This window comes from Bos grunniens, chromosome 4 (assembly GCF_055505025.1).
Source record: "Bos grunniens cultivar Pamir isolate PY7600 chromosome 4, Bosgru_T2T1.0, whole genome shotgun sequence".
NCBI lineage: Eukaryota > Metazoa > Chordata > Mammalia > Artiodactyla > Bovidae > Bos > Bos grunniens.
In genome coordinates this window covers 74,265,712-74,289,438 of record NC_141168.1, presented here as the reverse complement: position 1 = coordinate 74,289,438, position 23,727 = coordinate 74,265,712, and the positions used below count along the sequence as shown (strand labels likewise).

Here is a 23,727-nt window from a genome sequence, read left to right as displayed (position 1 = left end):
GGTAGTCCTGAGTGACAGGAGAGAGGGAACACAGCCTAGCTGAAAAGGCAGGAAAACTGGATGCTCAAGTGGGCCTGAGCAAGTCTCTCTCACAGACAGAAATACCCACACACAGTAGTGCAGAAGCCCAGTAACTAGTGTGGTATTAATTTTAATACAGTAACTAAAGTAACCAAAGATAGGTAAGTCTTACTCTGGGCTCTGAGGGTGGGAGGTGCAGAGGGTTGGAGATCTATCCTTAAAGTAGACAACTGAGTAGAAAGTGCTATTTGGGGGTATTGTTTTAAGAAATGAAGAGGGAAAAACCTTCTCTTGAATCCAGAACAAATGTAGACATGTTAACTAAGTTCTAAGATGAAATTAGAAGTTTTTTAGAAAACTTTAACAGTACCTTGCCCTGAACCTTTGGTAGACTGTCATAGACTGATGTTGATATTCATACTAATATCAATAGCTATAGTCTGGCATATATAAACTTTAAATGCAAAATTATCAGTTGATGAAATGGACGAGTATCCTCAAGTCTCTTAAGAAAAAAAAAATGAATCATTTGCCCTAGGGTAGAGGAAAACCTGCTTAAGCAGCCTGAAATGTGCATTCATATTACAATATAATGCAACAATTTTACCTTCAAAGAAGCATTCATTCATTCAAAAAAGGCATTTTTGTTTTAAATACTAAATATAGACTCTAAAGCCTTTTCACTATTGTGTGTAAAATATCCCTTTCTCTGTTGCTAAAATTAAATTTAAATATACCTTTATACTCTAAAAATGTCCCAAGGGCCAATTAACCTAGAATGGTGCCTTGCAAGCAAGGAAAAAAAGAAAACAATGAACTCTATAGATGAAAATCAATAAAATAATAATCATGGATATATAAAGGGGATTGTCCTCTATTTCTGTTTTGTCCTCTATTTCTGTTTTAGCCAAGCTGGACCTCAGACTGTGTCTCTTTCAGTTCTGTACCTTCAGTGCCTGGCAGAGTGTCTGGCATCAGCAGGTGCTCAATATTATTTCAGCTTAGCTAGCTGGGAACTTCCTGCACCCCATCAAAACAAACCCTTGAAATGAAAAGAGTGATCAGATATTACACGTATTAGACATACATGGAGTCACCTGTCTTTACTGCCTTGTGCTTTTCTCATGTTGGGGGTCTTCTTTCCAGTTTTAGAACCCTCCCTGAGTCTCATGTAAGAGTTGGGTTCTTCAGTTAACTCTAAATATTTGAAACACAGAGTGCCATGTTTCCTTAATCCTAATTTTTTTTTAAGGATTAGAGCAGACTTGTGTTGTCTTGAATAATTGAAGAGGTGCAAGTACAAAATTGTCATTTGAAACATCTCAGCTCACGTAATTCCATGACTGTTTCTCTCTATAATATACTTGATTGACAGATGATTTCCTGAACCGATTTTTAAGTCGATCTGAGGACAAATAGACATCTGAGGGAATTGCCTTTCACAATCTTTTGTTAAGCAAGAGAAGATAGAGTGGGCTGAATGCTGAAAGAACTCTCATTTCCTGAAAACTGACTTTAAAATGCCTGAAGCGTTAATCAAGTCTCTAGATTCTACCTGTAAGAAAGCATGGTGGAGTGGGGAGAGGCGATGCCACAAGGGATACAGGGACCACTCCGTGAGCTTTCCCTGGGGGAGGACATTACTAACAAGTGCAGATTACTCTAAGTCAGCCCCACCCCCACCGCAGACTCTCCTTTGTGTTCTTCCCATTCCTTTGCTATCCCACTTCTCCACTGTGTGAGGGTATGTGTCTGTGGAGGCCTCCACTGACCTTTGAATGATGAAGATCATTTTAACGAGCCTCATAAATTAGCAGTGACCTGCCTCACAAACTATGTCCTGAGGAATAACTCATGAAAAGATTGTGGAATCCTTTGCAGCTACAAAACGCTGCAAAGACTTTAATGAGGAGCAGTTCCACAGAGATTGTAAATTTTGTAGCCAAGAAACTAATACGCAGTTTTTATCAGCAGTTTTTATTCCCTGGTCTCCTGGGTCTGCCATGAGGACAGTGCCATGCCAGTCCCTGGGATGCCTGGACCAACACTGTTCAACAGAAATATCATATGAGCCACAAAAATACTTCTACATTTACCTGTCGCCACAATTTTAAATGGGCTTCCCTTGTGGCTCAGCTGGTAAACCGTCCATCTGCAATGTGGGAGACCTGGATTCGATCCCTGGATTGGGAAGATCCCCTGGAGAAGGGCAAGGCGAACCACTCCAGTATTCTGGCCTGGAGAATTCCATGGACTGTATAGTCCATGAAGTTGCAAAGAGTTGGACACAACAAAGCGACTTTCACTTCACTTCACTTCACAATTTTAAAAGTTGCTTTTTGTTTTTTTAAAAAAAGTGAGATTAATTTTAAGAATATATTTATTTAATCCAGGATATCCAAACTTTAAGTTCAATATGTGAACAATATTGAAAAAATATGAATTAATATTTTACATTTTTTCATACTAAGTCTTAAAAATTTTGTGTGTATTTTATTCTTGCAGCTCATCTCTGTTCAAGGAGCCACATTTCAAGTGCTCAGTGGCCACACATGGCAGTGAGACCTGAATAGGACAGCATAGGCCAAGGCAGCAATAGCCTGCCTAATACAAGTTATCTGACTTTCATTATAATGTCCATGAGTATATCAAAATGCTCTTAACTTTCCACAAATATTGATGAATCTGACCTGCTGGATTCCTAGCAGGAACCCAGCTTCAGGGAAGGGAAGAAAAGAAGCATCAGTGTTTTCTGAGCTACTGCATGAACAAAGACTTAGGTAATCTCATTTGCCCCACAACAGATCTGTGGGGAGGGGAAATGGTCCTTATTTTTCAGAAGAAAAAGTCAAGATCAGGAAGGCCAATGGCTCACCAACATCACACAGCTAGTGAAGACAAAGCAAGGAGGAGAGGAACTCAGTCTTGGCTCCAGAACCCTGGCACTTTCTGCTCTATCACAGTCCCTGCTTAGACTTTGCTGGGTAGCTGCTGCTGCTGCTCCTGCTAAGTTGCTTCAGTCGTGTCCAACTCTGTGCAACCCCATAGACAGCAGCCCACCAGGCTCCCCCATCCCTGGGATTCTCCAAGCAAGAACACTGGAGTGGGTTGCCATTTCCTTCTCCAATGCGTGAAAGTGAAAAGTGAAAGTGAAGTCGTTCAGTCATGTCTGACTCTTAGCGACTCCATGGACTGCAGCCTACCAGGCTCCTCCATCCATGAGATTTTCCAGACAAGAGTACTGGAGTGGGGTGCCGTTGTGGTTCTCAAACTGGTGAGCACGCAAATTGCTCAGAGGTCACATTCAAACACTGGTTGCTAGCTCTTACCCCCAGAGTTTTTGATTCAGCAGGTCAGGGTGGGACCTTAGAATTTACATTTTTGACAAGTTCCCAGGAGATGCTGATGTTGCCGGCCCAGAGACCACAATTTGAAAAACTCTGCTATACTATCTGAATGTAGTATCTTTAATAGGCATTTGTCTTAAGCTAAGAATGATGCTTCCCTATGCTGCCAGAAACTGAAATTTATTCTATAAAATCTGCATTTTTGTTCTCTTAGCTACAGTTAGCTACCCTGTAATGTGCACTGGGAAAGATCCACTCATTCAGTTCAGTTCAGTTCAGTTCAGTCACTCAGTCCTGTCCGACTCTTTGCGACCCCATGAACTGCAGCACGCCAGGCCTCCCTGTCCATCATCAACTCCCAGAGTCCACCCAAACCCATGTCCATTGAGTTGGTGATGCCATCCAACCATCTCATCCTCTGTCGTCCCCTTTTCCTCCTGCCCTAAATCTTTTCCAGCATCAGGGTCTTTTCAAATGAGTCAGCTCTTCACATCAGGTGCCCAAAGTATTGGAGTTTCAGCTTCAAAATCAGTCCTACCAATGAACACCCAGGACTGATCGATCTCCTTTAGGATGGACTGGTTGGATCTCCTTGCAGTCCAAGAGATTCTCAAGAGTCTTCTCCAACACCACAGTTCAAAAGCATCAATTCTTCTGCGCTCAGTTTTCTTCACAGTCCAACTCTCACATCCATACATGACCACTGGAAAAACCATAGCCTTGACTAGATGGACCTTTGTTGACAAAGTAACATCTCTGCTTTTGAATATGCTGTCTAGGTTGGTCATAACTTTCCTTCCAAGGAGCAAGCATCTTTTAATTTCATGGCTGCAATCACCATCCACAGTGATTTTGGAGCCCAGAAAAATAAAGTCAGCCACCATTTCCACTGTTTCCCCATCTATTTCCCATGAAGTGATGGGACTGGATGCCATGATTTTAGTTTTCTGAATGTTGAGCTTTAAGCCAACTTTTTCACTCCCCTCTTTCACTTTCATCAAGAGGCTCTTTAGTTCTTCTTCACTTTCTGACATAAGGGTGGTGTTATCTGCATATCTGAGGTTGTTGATATTTCTCCTGGCAATCTTGATTCCAGCTTGTGCTTCCTCCAGCCCAGCAATTCTCATGATGTACTCTGCATATAAGTTAAATAAGCAGGGTGACAATATACAGCCTTGGCGTACTCCTTTTCCTGTTGGAACCAATCTGTTGTTCCATGTCCAGTTCTAACTATTGCTTCCTGACCTGCATACAGAATTCTCAAGAGGCAAGCCAGGTGGTCTGGTATTCCCATCTCTTTCAGAATTTTCCACAGTTTATTGTGATCCACATAGTCAAAGGCTTTGGCATAGTCAATAAAGCAGAAATAGATGTTTTTCTGGAACTCTTTTGCTTTTTTGATGATCCAGCAGATGTTGGCAATTTGATCTCTGGTTCCTCTGCCTTTTCTAAAACCAGCTTGAACATCTGGAAGTTCACGGTTCACGTATTGCTGAAGGCTGGCTTGGAGAATTTTGAGCATTACTTTACTTGTGTGTGAGATGAGTGCAATTGTGCGGTAGTTTGAGCATTCTTTGTCATTGCCTTTCTTTGGGATTGGAATGAAAACGGACCTTTTCCAGTCCTGTGGCCACTGCTGAGTTTTCCAAATTTGCTGGCATATTAGGTGCAGCACTTTCACAGGCATCATCTTTTAGGATTCGAAATAACTCAACTGGAACTCCATCACCTCCACTAGCTTTGTTCGTAGTGATGCTTCCTAAGGCCCACTTGACTCATCTACTCATTATGACCCTTTTTATTAATTTGTAATTAACCATTGAACATAAGTATTTTATTGCAAGCAGGGACACATTCACCTCTTTACCCTTCAGGGATGAGGAAATGATCCATGAAGATGTCTTGCATCATGTACACATCGGGTAGTCTTTTCTAAAGCACTTACTTCTAAGTCATCCCTATTGTTGAAAAATTCATACGGTATCTTTTATTTAAGATGGAGCCCCATCATTAGATATTTTCCTGGTGGCATTTTTTAAAAGCAAGTGATAGTCACTGTGCACTAGGCACAGATTAGAAAAATCCTATTCAGGTCAGAAATTTAACTTTGTGTATTTTAACCACCACTGCTGTGCTTAAGAAGCAAGAAATTATTTACCTTTCTACTAACAGCAAGTTCCACCATCTCTTGATTTATTAAGTGTCTTGGGGGCATTTTGAATCTTTCTAGCCGTTGACCTCTAGACCTTTTCAGGCTTGCAAAGGAGAGCCCTTTTCTTTCCTCTTATTTATTTATAATGACTTTTAAGCCCTTTCTTCTAACCCAACTCCCAAACCCTGTCAATATCTGAAGGAAAACAGCAGATTACCTCATGCACATCATGGAGCCCATCATTTTCAGAAGATGACAACCAACCCAGATGTGCTGATTGGATAGGAACAGGTCAAACTGATATCGGCACTGAGAATGGAAAACTTATTTCCCTTAAACGCTTCATCAGAAAAATGGGTAGTAACTATGTGTACAAAACCAAAATGAAGGACAGGCTGTGTTCTTTCTTTCCCTCAGTCACCTAATGACATTGTAGGTCTAAGTGAGGTGGTGTGGGGCAGTTAGGTGGGAAAGACCACTATGTCTCTCAGTATCTCTATACCTTTCATAAGATGATTTCTTTTTGCTTATGTTTAAGATAGTTCATCCTTACGCCACTGAGAGCTTTTAAGAAGGGAAAGGGCAGGGTTTTGGTGTATCTGGATAATTGAAAAAGGTTAAAATTATAATACCCCAGTATCACAAAGACATGTTTTGAATACAAACACAGGATGCCAATTCATTCATGTCACTTCAAAGCTTTTCTCTACCATGTGCCTTAGGACTTCCTGGCTCTGCTGTGTGCCTGGGTGCTAGTCCTGAAGGACTGGTAAAAGGAAGGTTTGGGGGAAGCTGGAGTAGGAAGTTCAGTTCGGTTCAGTCGCTCAGTCGTGTCCAACTCTTTGAGACCCCATGAATTGCAGCACGCCAGGCCTCCCTGTCCATCACCAACTCCCGGAGTTCACCCAGACTCACGTCCATCGAGTCAGTGATGCCATCCAGCCATCTCATCCTCTGTCGTCCCCTTCTCCTCCTGCCCCCAATCCCTCCCAGCATCAGAGTCTTTTCCAATGAGTCAACTCTTCGCATGCGGTGGCCAAAGTACTGGAGTTTCAGCTTTAGCATCATTCCTTCCAAAGAAATCCCAGGGCTGATCTCCTTCAGAATGGACTGGTTGGATCTCCTTGCAGTCCAAGGGACTCTCAAGAGTCTTCTCCAACACCACAGTTCAAAAGCATCAATTCTTCGGTGCTCAGCCTTCTTCACAGTCCAACTCTCACATCCATACATGACCATAGGAAAAACCATAGCCTTGACTAGACGGATCTTTGTTGCCAAAGTAATGTCTCTGCTTTTGAATATACTATCTAGGTTTGTCATAACTTTCCTTCCAAGGAGTAAGTGTCTTTTAATTTCATGGCTGCAGTCACCATCTGCAGTGATTTTGGAGCCCAAAAAAATAAAGTCTGACACTGTTTCCACTGTTTCCCCATCTATTTCCCGTGAAGTGATGGGATCCAGATGCCATGATCTTCGTTTTCTGAATGTGGAGCTTTAAGCCAACTTTTTCACTCTCCACTTTCACTTTCATCAAGAGGCTTTTGAGTTCCTCTTCACTTTCAAACCAAAGATAAAAAATGGACTTCAGGAGCTTTCTCTTTATAGTATAATTCACAAATGCGGAATTCCTTCATTTGATTTGATCCAGAAGCAAGTAGAACTGCCTTAGAGTCAACATCCTACCAGAGTTTTCATTTAATGGCTTCTTAACTTAAGTCTGGATTTCATCCTTAAAGCACGAAAAGCCCATGCCCTGAATGAAAAGGCATGGAATACCATACTGCAGTCCTTTTGATGGAGGTGCCTGCAAGCTCTTTTAGAAAACAGCAGTCTCTAGAACATCACAAGGAAAAAGATTAAAAGATTTTGCCAGACACTGCCAAAAGCTTTTCTAAGCTAGCTGCATTTCCTTGCTATAGTTCAGTGCTTCTCAACTCTCATGTGCCTGTAATCACCTGGTATCTGGTTAGAGTGCAGATTCTGATTCAGAGTAAGCTTCAGGCGATGCCAGTACACCTCAGTTTGAGCAGCAGGGACCTGGAGGACTTTGTTTCATGCCTGACATGAGAAGGTTAATATCCAGACTCTGAGAGCATATATGTTCACTGAAGCCAGAAAGAAAGAGAGGGAGATACAGGTAACAAGGAGGAAAAGTAAGGACCCAACTAAAAGTGACGTGAGGAAAGCCAGGTAGAGCTTGGCATCCAGAGAACAACATGACAAATAGGAGGTGGCACCTGAAGCCAGCAGTGGCAGTTAAGGATGTCATGACCATAAAGAGGGTGATTGATATAGTGCAGAATCTCAAAACTATCAGATGTCTGCGTGGCAGCTGAGTAGCAGATTTCTATAACTGAGACACAGACTCATACTGAGGGCAACAAGACAGGGTTCCATTGACCAAAAGTAGGGCTTCAGAAACATGGCTGAGCCCAAAAATATCAAAGCTCCAACCCTAAAAAAAGTAGTATTTAATACATGTGGTCTGTGTGCTGAGCACTGTTACAGAGGGCTGTGTAATTACTATCTCACATAGTTCTTACAAATATCTATATCAGGCATTACTGCTCCATCTTGTACAAGCATCTGAGATTCAGAGGGATTAATTTCTAGCCTCTTGAGAAATCTGTATGCAGGTCAGGAAGCAACAGTTAGAACTGGACATGGAAGAACAGACTGGTTCCAAATAGGAAAAGGAGTATGTCAAGGCTGTATATTGTCACCCTGATTATTTAACTTCTATGCAGAGTACATCCTGAGAAATGCTGGACTAGAAGAAACACAAGCTGGAATCAAGATTGCCAGGAGAAATATCAATAACCTCAGATATGCAGATGACACTACCCTTATGGCAGAAAGTGAAGAGGAACTAAAAAGCCTCAAAGAGGAGAGTGAAAAAGTTGGCTTAAGGCTCAACATTCAGAAAACAAAGATCATGGTATCTGGTCCCATCACTTCATGGGAAATAGATGGGAAAACAGTGGAAACAATGTCAGACTTTATTTTGGGGGGCTCCAAAATCACTGCAGATGGTGACTGCAGCCATGAAATTAAAAGACACTTACTCCTTGGAAGGAAAGTTATGACAAACCTAGATAGCATATTCAAAAGCAGAGACATTACTTTGGCAACAAAGGTTCGTCTAGTCAAGGCTATGGTTTTTCCTATGGTCATGTATGGATGTGAGAGTTGGACTGTGAAGAAGGCTGAGCACCGAAGAATTGATGCTTTTGAACTGTGGTGTTGAGAAGACTCTTGAGAGTCCCTTGGACTGCAAGGAGATCCAACCAGTCCATTCTGAAGGAGATCAGCCCTGGGATTTCTTTGGAAGGAATGATGCTAAAGCTGAAACTCCAGTACTTTGGCCACCGCATGCGAAGAGTTGACTCATTGGAAAAGACTCTGATGCTGGGAGGGATTGGGGGCAGGAGGAGAAGGGGACGACAGAGGATGAGATGGCTGGATGGCATCACTGACTCGATGGACGTGAGTCTGGGTGAACTCCGGGAGTTGGTGATGGACAGGGAGGCCTGGCGTGCTGCGATTCATGGGGTCTCAAAGAGTCAGACATGACTGAGCGACTGAACTGAACTGAAGGTCCCTTACTATTAAGTGCCAAAGCAAATGACTCACATTCTATGCACTTTCCATGACCCTATGCAGGCCTAGCACCACACTAATGGCTAGCCCAGGGCTCCTGAAATCTGCCCCCAGATCCTCGGAAGGTGGGCTTTCAGTGTGGCAGGTGGCCTGAGCTGAAGGTGGGGGAGTGAGGGAAGGGTAAGGTGCCTGGCATTGTGGGACACAGAAAGACCTGCTGTTTTACTAAGACTTCAATTCAGGCTTGTGATGATGCCAAAAATGTTCTTGTCGGTGTTAATTCTTCTGCAGTTATGTCATTTCATGTAGGAAGTACCCACATCTTAAGCTCTGGGCTTGCCAACAATAATTCAGCACAAAATATTGTTGAAAGAGGACAGAAGAGACATCATAATGATCACAACTTCCCAAGCAGAGCCAGACCTTGTCCTTATTTCTTTATGTTGGTCTCTGAAGTGGCCATCCCTGAACATCTCATTGAAAGAAACCTAATGGCTTCATTGTTAGCAAATCCAGGAGCCTGGCAATTTCACTTGGGTGTGTTGATGAGTACTCTTTGGTTCAAATGAACAGAAATTGACTGGACCACCTTTGAGGAGAAAGAGTCAAAGTAGATATGATGGGGATATGTAGATTAGCCCACTGAACACTATCATATCCCATGCCTGGTTTGCTGCATGCCACAGACTGAAGCAAGAGAGCTCACATTGCTCAGGTCCTTAGAATTTATGGGGTTGGTTTGGAAGTTGAGAGTGGTAGCAGTTATCTCCTTGACCAGTTCTCAGCTTCACAAGTATAAAGAATCTTACTGGTGTGCCTCCTGACAAAACCAGTGCGGTCCAAAGCCAGTGGCTGTGGGAGCAGCTTCTTGCTTCCCCAGCTTTCTTGCTTACCAGCTTTCTGGAAGGGTAGTAACTCCCCCACTGGGCCACTTCTGAGGGGTCATTTGGGGGATTTTCCTGAAAGTTTGGCTTAAAGCCTGCTCCTCTCCCTGCCAACAACCTAGTAAGTACCCAATTCCTGCATTAAATCCCTTTACATTTAAACTGGTTAGAATGGATTCTGTTAGCTACAGCTGAACCTTGACTAATCCAGGAGGAATTTACAAAAAGCATACTCAGGGCTGTCACCTAGAAATGGAAGAGTAAAGAAGTGCATACACAGTGCTCTGTGTATGTGTGTGTCTCTGTCTTTCTCACGCATTTCATTCTTCCTCATCAGTAAACCTGCTTTCTTTACTAGTTAGCCCTTTATACCAGGTGGTTTGAGTTCTCTTGTCTCACATCCTTGTTCAGAAATGAATGACAGTCCTTTAATCCTAATCCCAAATACCCAAGGGACAATAACTGATTGGCATGGGTTAGGCTAGACGTCTCCCCCTGGTTCACTTGGCTATTATTTCAACTACAAAGTTTTTTTGGTAGTTTCATAATCCACATTTACATTTGAAGAAAGTGGGTCTTCCCTGGTTTACAAGACTTGCCCCAAATCACACAACTGTTAAGCAGAAGATTCCAGATTTATACCTATGTCTCCTGATGTCAAATTTGATGCTCATCCCACTGTACTATCACTGTTTCTTCAGTATTTATATCTGTGGGGCACTCTACAATTTATGTGTGTTTATATCCTCTATCTCATTTGATCCTTCCAGCAATCTTCATTTTATTGTCCTCGTTTTACAGGCAAAATAAAATTCATGCTCACAGAAGCTAGGTGACATGTTCAAGGTCATACATTTCATAAGAGCTGGTGCCAAGGTTCACACCTCCATCTTCTAGTTCTTAGAGGAAATAATGTTGGGGTATGGGTGAGGGAAGCTAAAATGTAAATGGAGCACAATTTCATAGGCTATCAGATCTGAAACTTCAAAGACACTTCGTATAATGGGTTCCTTAAAAGCATCTGAAAGATGACACTTAGCTTGTTGATTTGGTTTTTGATGAAGTGGGTGGGGAAAATTCTGTTGAACTCTTAAAATTTTGATAGGTTTAAATAAATGACCATTTTAAGGGAAAGGATTCCAGCCTAGTTACAAGGAAGAGGAAAGGTTATGTCACCAGTAGTTTACTAGGGAGCTGATAAAACACATCTGAAATCAGGTTAGATTATTTTCTTATAAGTTTAAAGTTCGGCATAGGCTGCAGAATGCTGTTGAACTTGGTGTTTGACCAAAATGACCTTGCTGTGGTTTCTTGCTGTACTTCAAAGAGATGCCTAGATGACCTTCCAATTTTAATAGACCTTGGGAACTATTTATGTTAGGGAGGGACAGCATTAGCATAAAGGACTCATTCTTGCTTTCTTGTCATCACTTTTAGAAATAGTTATGCATTCCTTTCAACCTAAGTTTTGCAAAGAAAGACATTTCCCAAGAGAAATTACAAAGGCATTTCCTGCACCATCTTTAACAGTTACCAAGCTGCTGTCACATATAAAGTGCAGTGCAGGGCATGTAAAAGACCAAATACTTCTTAGTTTTGTAAGCTGCCCCATCATTCCTCCCATGATGACCTTGTGGCAGCAGGGCAGAGCCCCGTGATTCAATTATTGTAATTCTGTGTCAGCAGAGCTTTCAGCAGGTGTTTCCACTCCCCACCATTTATGTGCAGTGCAAATGTGTGATGACTGGCACAGCAGTGGGAGTCCAGCCTCCAATCTCTTGGGCAGAAATCCTGCACTTTGGAAAAGTTCTGGCAGCTCTTTCATGGTTGACATCAGGCTCTGTCTACCCCCGTGCACTTCTTACACTACCTGGGAACTGTTTTAAAACTCCAGCACATTCTTCCATATTTTATAGTCAGCTCCGGTAATTCTCTAAACCCTGGTCTATGGCTTGCTTCAATATCTTTTCTATTATCCCATCATTGTGTAACAAAAATTCTTTGTTCTTGAGTTGGCACAGAAATCCATGGAGACCATCTGGAATGACCTTAAAATAATTTGTGCGAATCATTAAGCTGAGATTTGCTGTTATCTTGGTTTTCTAGAAAACAAAAGAAACTTAGGAGAGGTGGGAGACAATGTAAGGAGTGAGAAGTGGAGTGATCTACAGCTAATTTGTATTTTCTTGTGAGTCTGAATATCATAGGAACGAGACTTTGGAGAGGCCAGTGTGAGGAGTACCCTCTTTGTCAGCTTGGAAAGTCCAGCCACGATGAGTGTGAACTGATAATGACAGAATGTTTCACTTGGATCATTTCTAATCGTTACTGACTTTCTCCACCTTGCTCATTTTGCGATGATCCTAATTTTAAAACCGAAATGCTAAATGGGTTAAATTTCATCTGGAAAACTATAATTGGCTCTCCCTTTAGGATTCTGTTTTGTTGTCAAGTCCATGAACGATCTGGGAAAAGTGGAATGAAGCCTTTCTTTCCTTCCCCATCTATGAGGCAGCCCCAGAAAAGAACTGCTGGGGTTCCTTGGCCTGCAGTTTGAAAACGACTGCAATACTTCTAGCTTTGTGTGTGATCCCCTGATTCTGAGCCCCTAAGATGAGTCGCAAAGTGTGACATCAGAGGATGAGAAAGAGAGCAGTCAGTTTTTCACTCCACTCCTCACCATCCATTTTTATTCTGCTCCCCAACGTCCTGCTCCCATTGTTTTTCTGATGCCTCTTTCTTCTCAGTTTTTTTGCCTTTATCACTCTGTCAATCTTTGGCAAAGTTCAAACTGTGGCTTTGGGAAACCATACCATATGGTCCAGGAAACTCATACGCAGAACACATAAAGTCACTGTTTGGGGAAAAAAAAAGTGAAGTCGCTCAGTCGTGTCCTACTCTTTGCGACCCATGGACTGTAGCCCACCAAGCTCCTCTGTCCATGGGATTCTCCAGGCAAGAATACTGGAGTGTGTTGCCATTTCCTTCTCCAGGGGATCTTCCCAAACCAGGGATCGAACCCAGGTCTCCCACATTGCAGGCAGACGCTTTAACCTCTGCACCACCAGGGAAGACTGTTTGGGGAAGGGAAACTCGTTTCAAGTGTTTGCGGTCAGTATCTCTGATTGGCACCAAATCCAAGGTAGCTTAGTCTTGGTTTGGATACCAAGTTCATACATTTTATTTCCATTATTATTTGCATTAAACAGAGCTTGTAATTATGGAAAGCGTTGTAATTGCTTATCTTTAACTTAAGATACTTGGATTTTCTTTTTAGAAAGCTAAAAGCAAAAATCACTGAATGTCTCCAGCTTTTGAATGATGAAATTATAATCCAAACCAATTTAAAAATGGGTCAAAGTTCTGAAGAAATGGGGTAAACTGGGACTTTCTGAAGTTGCTATTTGTCAAGATAACCATCATGCTCATTCTCTGCAGTCTTCTCACTTAGTGCCCTCAGTATAGAAACTGTTAGAACCAGAGCTGCTGGGGAGTGGATGGGGCTGAGAGAGGTCATTTCGCCCAGCAGTCAGGGAATGAGCTCTGGAAGAAATGGGGAAGATGGAGGATTTGTAAACCCAGAGGTGCTTCCATCCTGGAGAGGAACTGGAGAGAGCGGCTGAAAATTCTGGTAATACTCAAAGGGACAGGATTAACAGAATTACCCTATCTCTGATATTTTGAGTCCTGGAAAAGCTGGTCTTACTTTCTCCAGTTGGTATTTATGTAGCCTCTGGGCAAAGTTTGCTTTTAGGCTTCTCTGAAATGAGTTTTAGGTACCCTGTGTGTATTTTTAATCTTTTTATAAGATGTCCTCAGCTTACTTTGTTACACTACCTTGTATTTCTAAACACCTTTCATGAGCCTCTCAAAGTAAAAAACCCTAATTAAACCAACTTGCAACTTCCACAGGTGGCAGGGAGTGATTTTCTTGAAGAAATCATGAAAGTTAAATGAATGGACCAAAATATATCACCAGATCCACAGATTGGCTTTAGAATAAAAACTCAGAGTTCAGTGGCTTCTGACTATGCCTTTCTAACATCACACCTCCAAATTTGAGTTCTTTTTCCCCACTTGCAAAATAATTTTTATTTATACTGTCTTTATGTGACAGGAATTTTAAGAAAATTGTAGAACAAAGCAGAAAAAGAAGACATGAGATTTCATCTTTACCTAAAAGTAAGCACTCCCAGATTGCTTTCTACCTCTTATCCCCATCACGTGGCATCTTCTGTTCTCTAATACCTAAAGCTCTGAGACAATGACTCTTTGAGGAAAGAAAAAGAAGCTTCTGCTATCTTTCACATCAACCTCCAAGGAGAATGCTCATTGAAGACTGAAGCAGTCATTCAAACACTCTTGTGATTCTTGTACTAGAAAACAAAACCAGGAACAATGCTTCTTCCTGTTACTGGGAATATCTCAGATCTTTAGTTTTGATCCTCATGCTTCAGATCGTCTATCATCTTTAAGGACCGGGACCTGGTCAGTTGGCAGAGGGAGTCTGAGACTTTGTTGAGAACCCTCTTCTTGGCACAGTGAGAAAAAGTTGACACCAAAGGACAGCGTCTCACTAGCCTTTTGTGAATTGACTTCAAACATACTCTGTCTCTGGGGAGTGAAAACCTCTCTGAGTGCTGCCATTTTTATTAGTGACATCAGCAGAGCTGGGCTTCAGCCTGCTCCTTTGCTCAGCACATTTCATACGTGTGACTAAATGATATGAGGTGACAGTGCAGGGAGCCAAGGTCTCTTAGTGTCCCTTTGTCATCCATAGATGCTCCCCTTCCTGCAGCAGAATCCCTGCTAATTAGCCAACTGGCTGCATTATTTCTATGACTGACGGTTTTCAGACAATGAGAAGTAGGTCCAGTGAGCAAAGTCCATGGCACAAAGAGATAGGTTTGGCTTTTATTTCCAGGAACAGATCAGTACTCCCAGCATCCCCCTTTAAGAAGATGGGTTAGTTGCCAATTTCTAGCAAACTGAAACATCCCTGTCTCCAATTTCCTGTTGTGTTGCAGTCTTCAGCTGCCCTGCAATCCTTCATACAAATGTTTATCAAAACATCCAGTTACCTCCATAACTGCATGCACAAACAGTCACTGGATTACATGAATGAAATAAAAAGACACGATCAGACAGAACTTCCCTGAACACCAGCCTGCAAGGTTCTGTCAGCTATTAAACAAGGATGCTATTCAGTAGTTAATCCAGGAACCAAATTGCCCTCAGGCATTTGGGAAACAAACAGAGTTGTTAATATCATTTCAAATATCCGAGTTTCTCATTAAATTCTTTATTTTTTCCATCCAACCAGTGAATACTAAAGGGGAAAATCTGCCTTCTGGCTTTAAGTTATTTACAAAAGCTGAGTTCAAGGGCATCCAAGTCTTCAAGTTTTGAAAGAAAGGATTTTGAGCAACTTTTCTTACTGTCATAATGAGGTAACAGGAAGAATGGGCTTTAAAGGCAGAAAGACATGTTCTAACAAAATATTAACATTCATTTCTCTTTTGCCTTTCTAAGAACAAGACAGTCTTCCCTAATATAGTCTAAAGCTCAGATGCTCCAGATTAGGATTGCTGAAGAAGTTATGCAAACATACCTTGAACCATAGGAAATTTTTGGCAGCCTTTTTGACCTGAAATATGGCAATTTCCTGTAGTCCACTCCAAAAGGAAGAAATGGACACTCTTGATATCCAAAATAAATTTTGCACTAACATGGTAGCCTTAAAGCAGTACAATCTCAACAGAGAAAGGATTTTCTAAATTTATTTATTTGACTCATCAAAGCCTAAGTAGTAGGGTTTCCTCCTTTGAGGCCCATCTAGACAGCTGGAGTCATTCTAGTATAAGATATTCTGAAACCCCAACTAACTGTAAGAGTTATGAGGCAAAGATGAGTCAACAAGAAGGGCTGCATAGTTTCTTTAGGAAACTTAAAGGAAAGAAATATATCATTCTCTAAAGTGCTATGAATGGGATAAATTAGATGACTCCAAACAGAAGACAGGAATAAAAAAATAAGCAACTTAAAATTCTGAGAATCTTTAGAGGCTGAAGATCACTTTGAGCTGGGGTCCAGGGAGCCAAAGAAGTGAAACTGCAAACAGAAACAGATTCTATGAAACATTGCTGCGTTACACACCTACTTGTGATCTCAATGTAGAGGAGATAAAAATTAGAGAAGTAGGCCAGTAACACTTCCATGTATGTATGAAAGCCTTGCTGTGAGAATATCCAAGTGCTGGGCTTCATAGTACTTACTTATTGAACTTCAAAACATTCTCAGGAGACTGGAAGAGCACAGACCGTAATGGCACAAGTATAATCTAGCCACGTGAGAATGGCAAACATCCAACACATATCCTCCAATTCTCCCTTTCCACACATCATTAATCAACCCTGTCCCTCATCCTCCTGAGCCAGAAGGAAGTCTCAGAATTCTCCTCAGCATCAATTCCAGACAGCCACTACCAAATAATGTGAAACAAAACCAGAAATGAATTTTCTGTTGCCCTTGTGAGTTTCTTTTCTGTTATCTTTGTTAACACTGCTGTCTTCCCAGGATCATCTCTCACCCTCATGACTTGCATCTTCTGACTCACCTGGCCCTGACCTTCCTCCACTAGAAAGTAAGTTTCTTAAGTGCAAGGATATTCCTTCTCTTCATTGATGAACTCTCAAATCCCTGGAACAATGCTTGGCACAGGGTTGGAGCTCTGCAGTCACTGATTTAATCAATCAATCTTTGCTTGTTCACACTTTTCAGGGGCAGCTCACCCATAACCTCCATAATGAACTGTTCTCAGCCCTTCCACCTGAGATATTTGAACTTTTTTTTTCAAATTAGTGTTTTCATCCTCTTTGGATAAATTCTGAGATGTGGAATTGCTGGATCATATGGTAGATCTATTTTTAATTTTTTAGAAACCTCTGTAATGTTTTCCAGAGTGGTTGCAACAATTTACATTTCCACCAACACTGTAAAAGGGTTCCCTTTCCTCCATATCCTTGCTAACACTTGCTATTTATGGTCTTTTTGATCACAGCCATTCTTGACAGGAGTGAGGTAATAGCTCATTGTGGTTTTGATTAGCTTTTTCATGATGACTACTGATGATTACTGACTATATCTTCATATGCTTGTTGACCATCTGTATGTCTTCTCTGGGAAAATGTCTGTTCAGGTCCTCTGATGATTTTTTTAAGTAATTAATATATTTTAGTTGGAGGATAATTACTCTGATGACTTGAAAATCAAGTTGTTTGAGGTTTCACTGTTGAGTTGTATGAGTTCTTTATATATAAAGTAGCAGTAATAGTAGTGCTCAGTCATGCAACTCCACAGACTGCAATCAGGCTTCTCTATCTATGGCATTTTCCAGACAAGAACACTGGAGTGGGTTGCCATTTCCTACTCCAGGGGATCTTCTCTACCTAGGGGTTGAACCCATGTCTCCTGCATTGGTAGGTGGATCTTTATCACTGAACCACCAGGAAAGCCCTCTTTATACATATAGATATAATATTAGCCCCATATTAGATATATAATTTGAAGATATTTTCTCCCACTCATTAGGCTGCCTTTTCATTTTGTTGATGGTTTCTTTTACTGTGCAAAAGCTTTTTAGTTTGATGTAGTCCCAGTTACCTATTTCTACTTTCATTGCCAAATTAAAAAAAAAAAAAATCACCAAGACCAATGTCAGGAACTTACTGCTTGTGTTTTCTTCAAGGCGTTTTATAGTTTTACTTTCTACATCCACATATTTAATCCATTTAAAATTAATTATTGTATGTGGTATAAGATATTGATCCAATTTCATCCTTTAGCATGTGGCTATCTAGTTTTCCCAACACCATTTATTGAAGAGTATGTCCTTTCCCCATTGCATACTCTTGACTCCTTTGTCATAAATCATATATGAGTGTTTTTTTTCTGGACTCTCTATTTTGTTCCATTGATCTATATATCTGTTTTATGCAAATATCACACTGTTTTGATTACTGTAGCTTTGTAACATAGCTTGTAATCAGGGAGCATGATGCCTCTGATTTTGTTCTTCTTTTTCAAAATTGCTTTGTCTATTTGCATTCTTTTGTGGCCCCACACAAATTTCAGATTGTTCTGTTTCTGTGAAATTTTTCATAGGGATTACATTGAATCTATAGATTGCTTTGTGTAGTATGGACATTTCAACAATATGAACTCTTCTAATCCATGAGCACATAATATCTTTCCACTTATTTGTGTAGTGTTTCTCTTATTAATATCTTATAGTTTTCACTGTGTAAGACTTTCACTTCTGTGGTTAAATTTATTCCTAGGTATTTTATTCTTTTTTGACACAATTGTAAATTAGGTTATTTTCTTAATTTCTCTTTCTGATAGTTCATTACTAGTGTATAGAAACAGATTTTTGCCTATTAATTTTATATCTTGCAACTTTGCTGAATGTATTTATTTGTTCTAATAGGGGTTTGGGTGGAGTACTTAGGGTTTTCTATTAATATATATCATCTCATCTCATATGCAAACAGTGACAGTTTTGCTTCTGCCTTTCCAATCTGGATGCCTTGTATTTCTTTTTCTTGTCTAATTGCTACGGCTAGGACTTAAATACTTTGTTGAATAAAAGTGGCAAGAGTGGGCATCCTTGTCTTATTCCTGATCTTAGAGGGAAAGCTTTTGCCTTTTCAGCATTGAGTAGGATATTAGCTATGTGCTTGTCATATATGACGTTTATTATGCTGATTTATGTTCCCTCTATACCTACTTTGTTGAGAGTTTTTAATCATAAATAGATGTTGAATTCTGTCAAATGCTTTTTCTGCATCTCTTGAGATGGTCATAGAATTTTTATTCATTATTTTGTTAATGTATCACATTGATTGATTTGTGGATGTTGAGCCATCCTTGCAACTCTAGAATAAATTCCACCTGATCATGATATATGATCCTTTTAATGTAATGTTAAGTTTGGCTTGCTAATATTTTGTTGAGAATTTTTACATCTGTATTTATCCCAGATATTTGCCTTTAATTTTCTTTTCTTATGGCACCCTTGTCTGGTTGTGGTATCAGGGTAACACTGACCTTGTAAAAGAAGTTTGAAAGTGCTTCTTCCTTTTCTATTTTTTCGGAATTGTTTGATTAGAATTAGTTTAATTCTTCTTTGATTTTTTTTTTTGGTAGAATTCATTAGTGAGGCTATCTGCCATGGACTTAATGTTTGTTAGGAAGTTCCTTAATTGTATTTTTAATTTTTATTAGTTCCTATTTTATCTTCTTTTTTTTTAATATCCTAAAATGACAACTTCCCTGCTGGCCAATCATTTAGGCTAAAAATAACTACTTATATTCATGGTACTTCCATGCCTATTATTATTATTATCTCATCCCAGAAGGATAGAGTGAATTTTTTTTTTACCTCCATTTGACATATGAGAAAAATGAGGCATGAAAAAGGAAACTGGCTTGCCAAAAATCAATCAATTATTAATGACACACTGGCTATTAGAACCCAATTCTTTTGACCCTAAGTCCTGTACTCCCTCTGCTCAAACTTAATGCCCTTTGTGTGAGCTGTCTCACAACTTTGCAGTTCCAGGGCATGCAGACAGGACAGCTCAGACAGCACTCAGACTGTTTCTTTGCACCAGTCCTACAAGGACATTGAAACCCATACAGTGGTATGAATTCCTATTCTGATGCCACCTTAGCTCACTTTTCAAGGAAGAGGGCAGGCTGTGCTAAACTGCACTGTGCCTTGCAAAGTGAGCAGAAACATCATGCAGAGATAAAATAGAAAGCAAAAATCTCGTTTTCTTGCTGCCTTAAGGTAGAGAAGAAAGCATCCTTGAGGCTCCTCCTTCCAAAAGTGGGTTCACGTCCAGAATATAAATGACAGCCTCCTTCCTGAGACGGTTCCTCCTCTCAAGGCAGGAACATCACAGGTTCAGTGGGTAAGACACATGACTCAGGTTTCCGTCCTGCAATCAGATATATTTTTAACTCAAGTTTTGTGCAGTTTGACTAACACTAACTTTATTGGGTAATTACCTTATTCAGAATGCTGTTAACAGCACTGTTGACAAGAATGTCAGCTTGCTATGAAAGATGTGCTTGCTGACAGCAACACAAAGCAAAGCTGAGGCAGGTATTTCTTTCAACCTATTTATAAAATTTTATGAGTAAGTCATTTTCTCCCTTATGGGCTTTCCTTTCTAGTTTGCATGGGATCATAGCTGCTTGAATGTAAATGCAGCCACCCAGTCTCCCTGTCACCCACACTAGCTGTCTCTGAGCCAGAAAGGGCCTCTGTGGGGGTGGGAGTGGGGAGCTCTCACCCAACCAAAGACTGACAAGGCAGTGAGGGGCTGCTGGCTTGGTTTCATCCATCATCCCAGCAAGTTAGCCACAGATAGGCGGGGTGCCGCTGGAGGAGAGCCAGGATGGACTCTGCCCTGAGATGGAGGGTGGACATTCCAAGCTGGGTTGTGGTCAGCCCTGATTCTCCATATTCACGGTAGGGAAGTCCCGGCCCCATCAGCATTGTCCACAAGGCTGTGATGATTAGCATGAGGCCATCAGGATTCTCCAGAGCAGAACCAAAGTGCTCTCTAGTTAAGTTGGAGAAATACCATACAAGCTTTATGCCCCTCTCAGAAAATCACAGAGCACAGCAACATCGAGAAGACTCTGAAAAGTGTCCCCTTTATTATAGGTTGTATTGTGTGTCTTGCCCCCACAACCGTATTCACATGTTGAAGTCCTCATCCCCAGTACCTCAGAGTGTGAACTGATCCAGAAATAAGGTCCTTGTAGATATAATTGTTGAGATGAGGTCACACTGGAGTAGGGTGGGCCTCTAATCCAGTCCTTGTAAAATAGGACATTTGGATACAGACCCCCACACAGGGAGAACACCTTGTAACTATGGAGGCAGAGAGCAGAATGATGCTTCTACCAGCCAAGGAAGGCTGAAGATGGCCAGCAAACCCCTGGAAGCCAGCGAGAGGCCTAGAGCAGATTCCCCCTCACAGCCTTGGAAGGAGCCAACCCTGTGGACACCTTTCTTTGGACCGCTAGCCTCCAGAACTGTGAGATAAGACATTCCTGTTGTTTTAAGGAAGTGATATTTTGTGAAGGGAGCCCTAGCAAACTAATAAAGAAGGCAAGCAAACTTCCCCGCAGTCACATGGCTATTAGTAGTTAACAGTAGAGCCAGGAAGAGAACTCAGCCTCTTTGCCTCCAGACCAAGGCTGCATCCAGACATCACTCTAAACATGCTCAATGTCACTCCTCAGCTTCAGATCCCTTTTGGAATGTGGCAAAGAACTAGAAATGGAAAGAAAGAATGGTGACAGAAAGAAAGGAGGAAAGAAAGGAAGAAAGCAATGCTGCTTCTTTCATCTTCTTACAGGACTCTCATTCATAAAAATTAAAATAATATTGGTAGTAGAAGCTGAAATTACTGAATTTGCTATGTGCAAGCCATGGTTCTAAGCACTTTACATCATTACCCAACCCCACCTTTGAGTTAGATACTGCTGTTGGCCCTATTGTACAAATAAAGGAATGAATGCAAAAGATTTTTAGATAACTTGTTCAGTGTCACTCAGCTAATAAGCAATGGAGTCAGAATTTGGTCCCAGTCAGTCAGTCTCCAGATCCCAGTTCCAGCCATTTTGCTGTTCACTTCTGTACCTTTATTCAGACAGTGTAGAAAGAGTCTTTGCAATCTGAGGTCAAATAAAACCCTTTGCTTTTCCAGGGCTTAAACCTCAGTAAAGCCTCTAAGCAAATGCCCATCACTAGGCCCCAATGTTTTTCCAGAATGTGGGCTTTATTGACAAAGAGTGCTTTGATTACTTATATTCTGGACATTGAGATATGTTTTGTTTTATTCAAAAACTTTTGTGCATTCAGTTCTTTCTGATCATGCTCTTTAATGGAGTTTTGCTCTGAGGATCTCTGTTTGCAGTACAAGGAGCATGCTGGATTAAAGACCTCATTCAGGAGGCAAAATATGTGAGTCTTAGCATCTTTATGCATTAGTGCAGAACTGTACTGTAAAATTTCCACTTGCCCTGCCTCTTTGATGCAAATGCTGAGATGTCAGCACTGGTGTTACAGTTACTGCACGTCGCTGGGCTTTTCTGGGGCAGGTTCAATTTCAAGGGTCCTGCCCCATTGTCAATGCTCATGTCAAAGGTTGGATCACACCAAAGCTCAAAAACAGGATAACCAAAACATGATGTCCTGTAGGCAATTAAATACAGCTACCAATTTTTTATAGGTTATTAACCTAGGATATCTCCAAGGAAGCCTCAGCTCTACCTTTATATCCAAATACCAACATTCTTTTGTACAATTTTTTTTTTTCCATTTGCCTGCCAGGTGTGTGAGAATGAGGGGCCAGGTAGAGAAAAGTTACAAAGATTAAAGAAATCATTTGTAGGAATTTAAAATACCCTTTCCTGCCAGACTGAAAAATGTGATTTAAAACCTCAAAGGTTTTTTGCTTGCCCTGAAGCAAACAGTCACTGTAATAATTTAACTGGAACCTTTTATTACTTTAGTCATTAACTTTAAAAATGCAAATCTTTTGAATGTTACCAACAACCAACAATCTTTTTTCTTGGCCAAAAGGCTTATTCTTCAGGGTTTCTTCTTCTAGATTCTCTGAACTGTCTTTCCCATCTTTTTTTTTTCTCAGCCTACCAGAATATGAAAAAATGCATGTTTACATTTTTCTTAAATCTTGATTTTCCATATGTACTCTAAAATGCATCTGATTTGTATCAGAATCTTAGAATGCTTTGTTGAGAAGAAAAGAAGGAAAATATAATTCCAAAAACAGCCTCTGTCCATATTTCCTAGTAGGGGGTGAAGGTATAGACTGGTTAGTACCCGACTAAAGCCAAAGAGGTAGATAAATCCAGTGGATATAGCCCTAAAGGCTTTCCTGAGAACATCAAGGCTTCATCATGGTGGGCATGATAGATACAAAGCACTAGCAGGGAAGTCATCTCTGTGTGTCCAGAGTCACCCAGGCTACAGCTGTAACTCTGTGCCTATACTGATAAGAAAAGTGTATTTGGAAATATGACACTTTAGCCTATTGCCATGACTATAATGTCAAATAAAGCAAAATTTAAAAATTCATACTGAATATACATGCTACCACGCTACCTATGGGTCTCCCCGCTCCCACTCGCAAGTCACCCCTCTTTCCTCCCTTCCTCCCAAGCTCAGACAGCCTGTGTCTGAAAGGCCCTGAAGTCTAGTTCAAGTACAGGAGCCCCCTGCCTGCTCCCTCTTTTTCTCAGGTCAGCATAAACCAATGGTTCTCACCTAGCAGTACACACCAAAACCACCTTCCAAGCCTTCTGCTCCACTGGGTCTCACCCTGAAGATTCTGACTTGGAAGGTCTGAGGTGGGGCCAAGGATGTACATTTCTGACAAGCTCATAGGTCATATGGATCTACAGGTCCTGGGTCCACACTTGGAGAATCTGTGGTCTTAATCCAACCAGAAATAGCTTTTTTAACATCCCAAATATTTGTATTGACAGTTAAATACTGCATTTTCATTGAGAATTTCCCTAGTGTTTGGTTTCTTATTTTACAGCATGTAGAGCTATGAAGATCACATTGGATGGGTGGGCTGCCAGACTGAAGGGCAACTAATCCCACATTGTGAAA

At 41.0% G+C, this 23,727-nt stretch overlaps 1 protein-coding gene across 19 annotated transcripts in view; it reads left to right on the top strand.

Annotated features, from left to right (window-relative positions):
• LHFPL3 (LHFPL tetraspan subfamily member 3) overlaps nucleotides 1-23,727 on the top strand; it is a 696,681-nt gene that overhangs the window by 455,148 nt on the left and 217,806 nt on the right. Inside the window, exon 3 of one of the 19 annotated variants that reach the window (XM_086397030.1) lies at nucleotides 20,925-21,219. The exons of 17 other annotated variants lie outside the window; for them this stretch is intronic. In XM_086397030.1, the coding sequence (XP_086253156.1) occupies nucleotides 20,925-21,127 (203 nt within the window). In that variant the 3' untranslated portion in view covers nucleotides 21,128-21,219. Of the gene's footprint in view, nucleotides 1-2,526; nucleotides 2,651-20,924; nucleotides 21,220-23,727 lie in introns of those variants that run through there. One more of the 19 variants, XM_086397013.1, reaches the window with a different exon arrangement.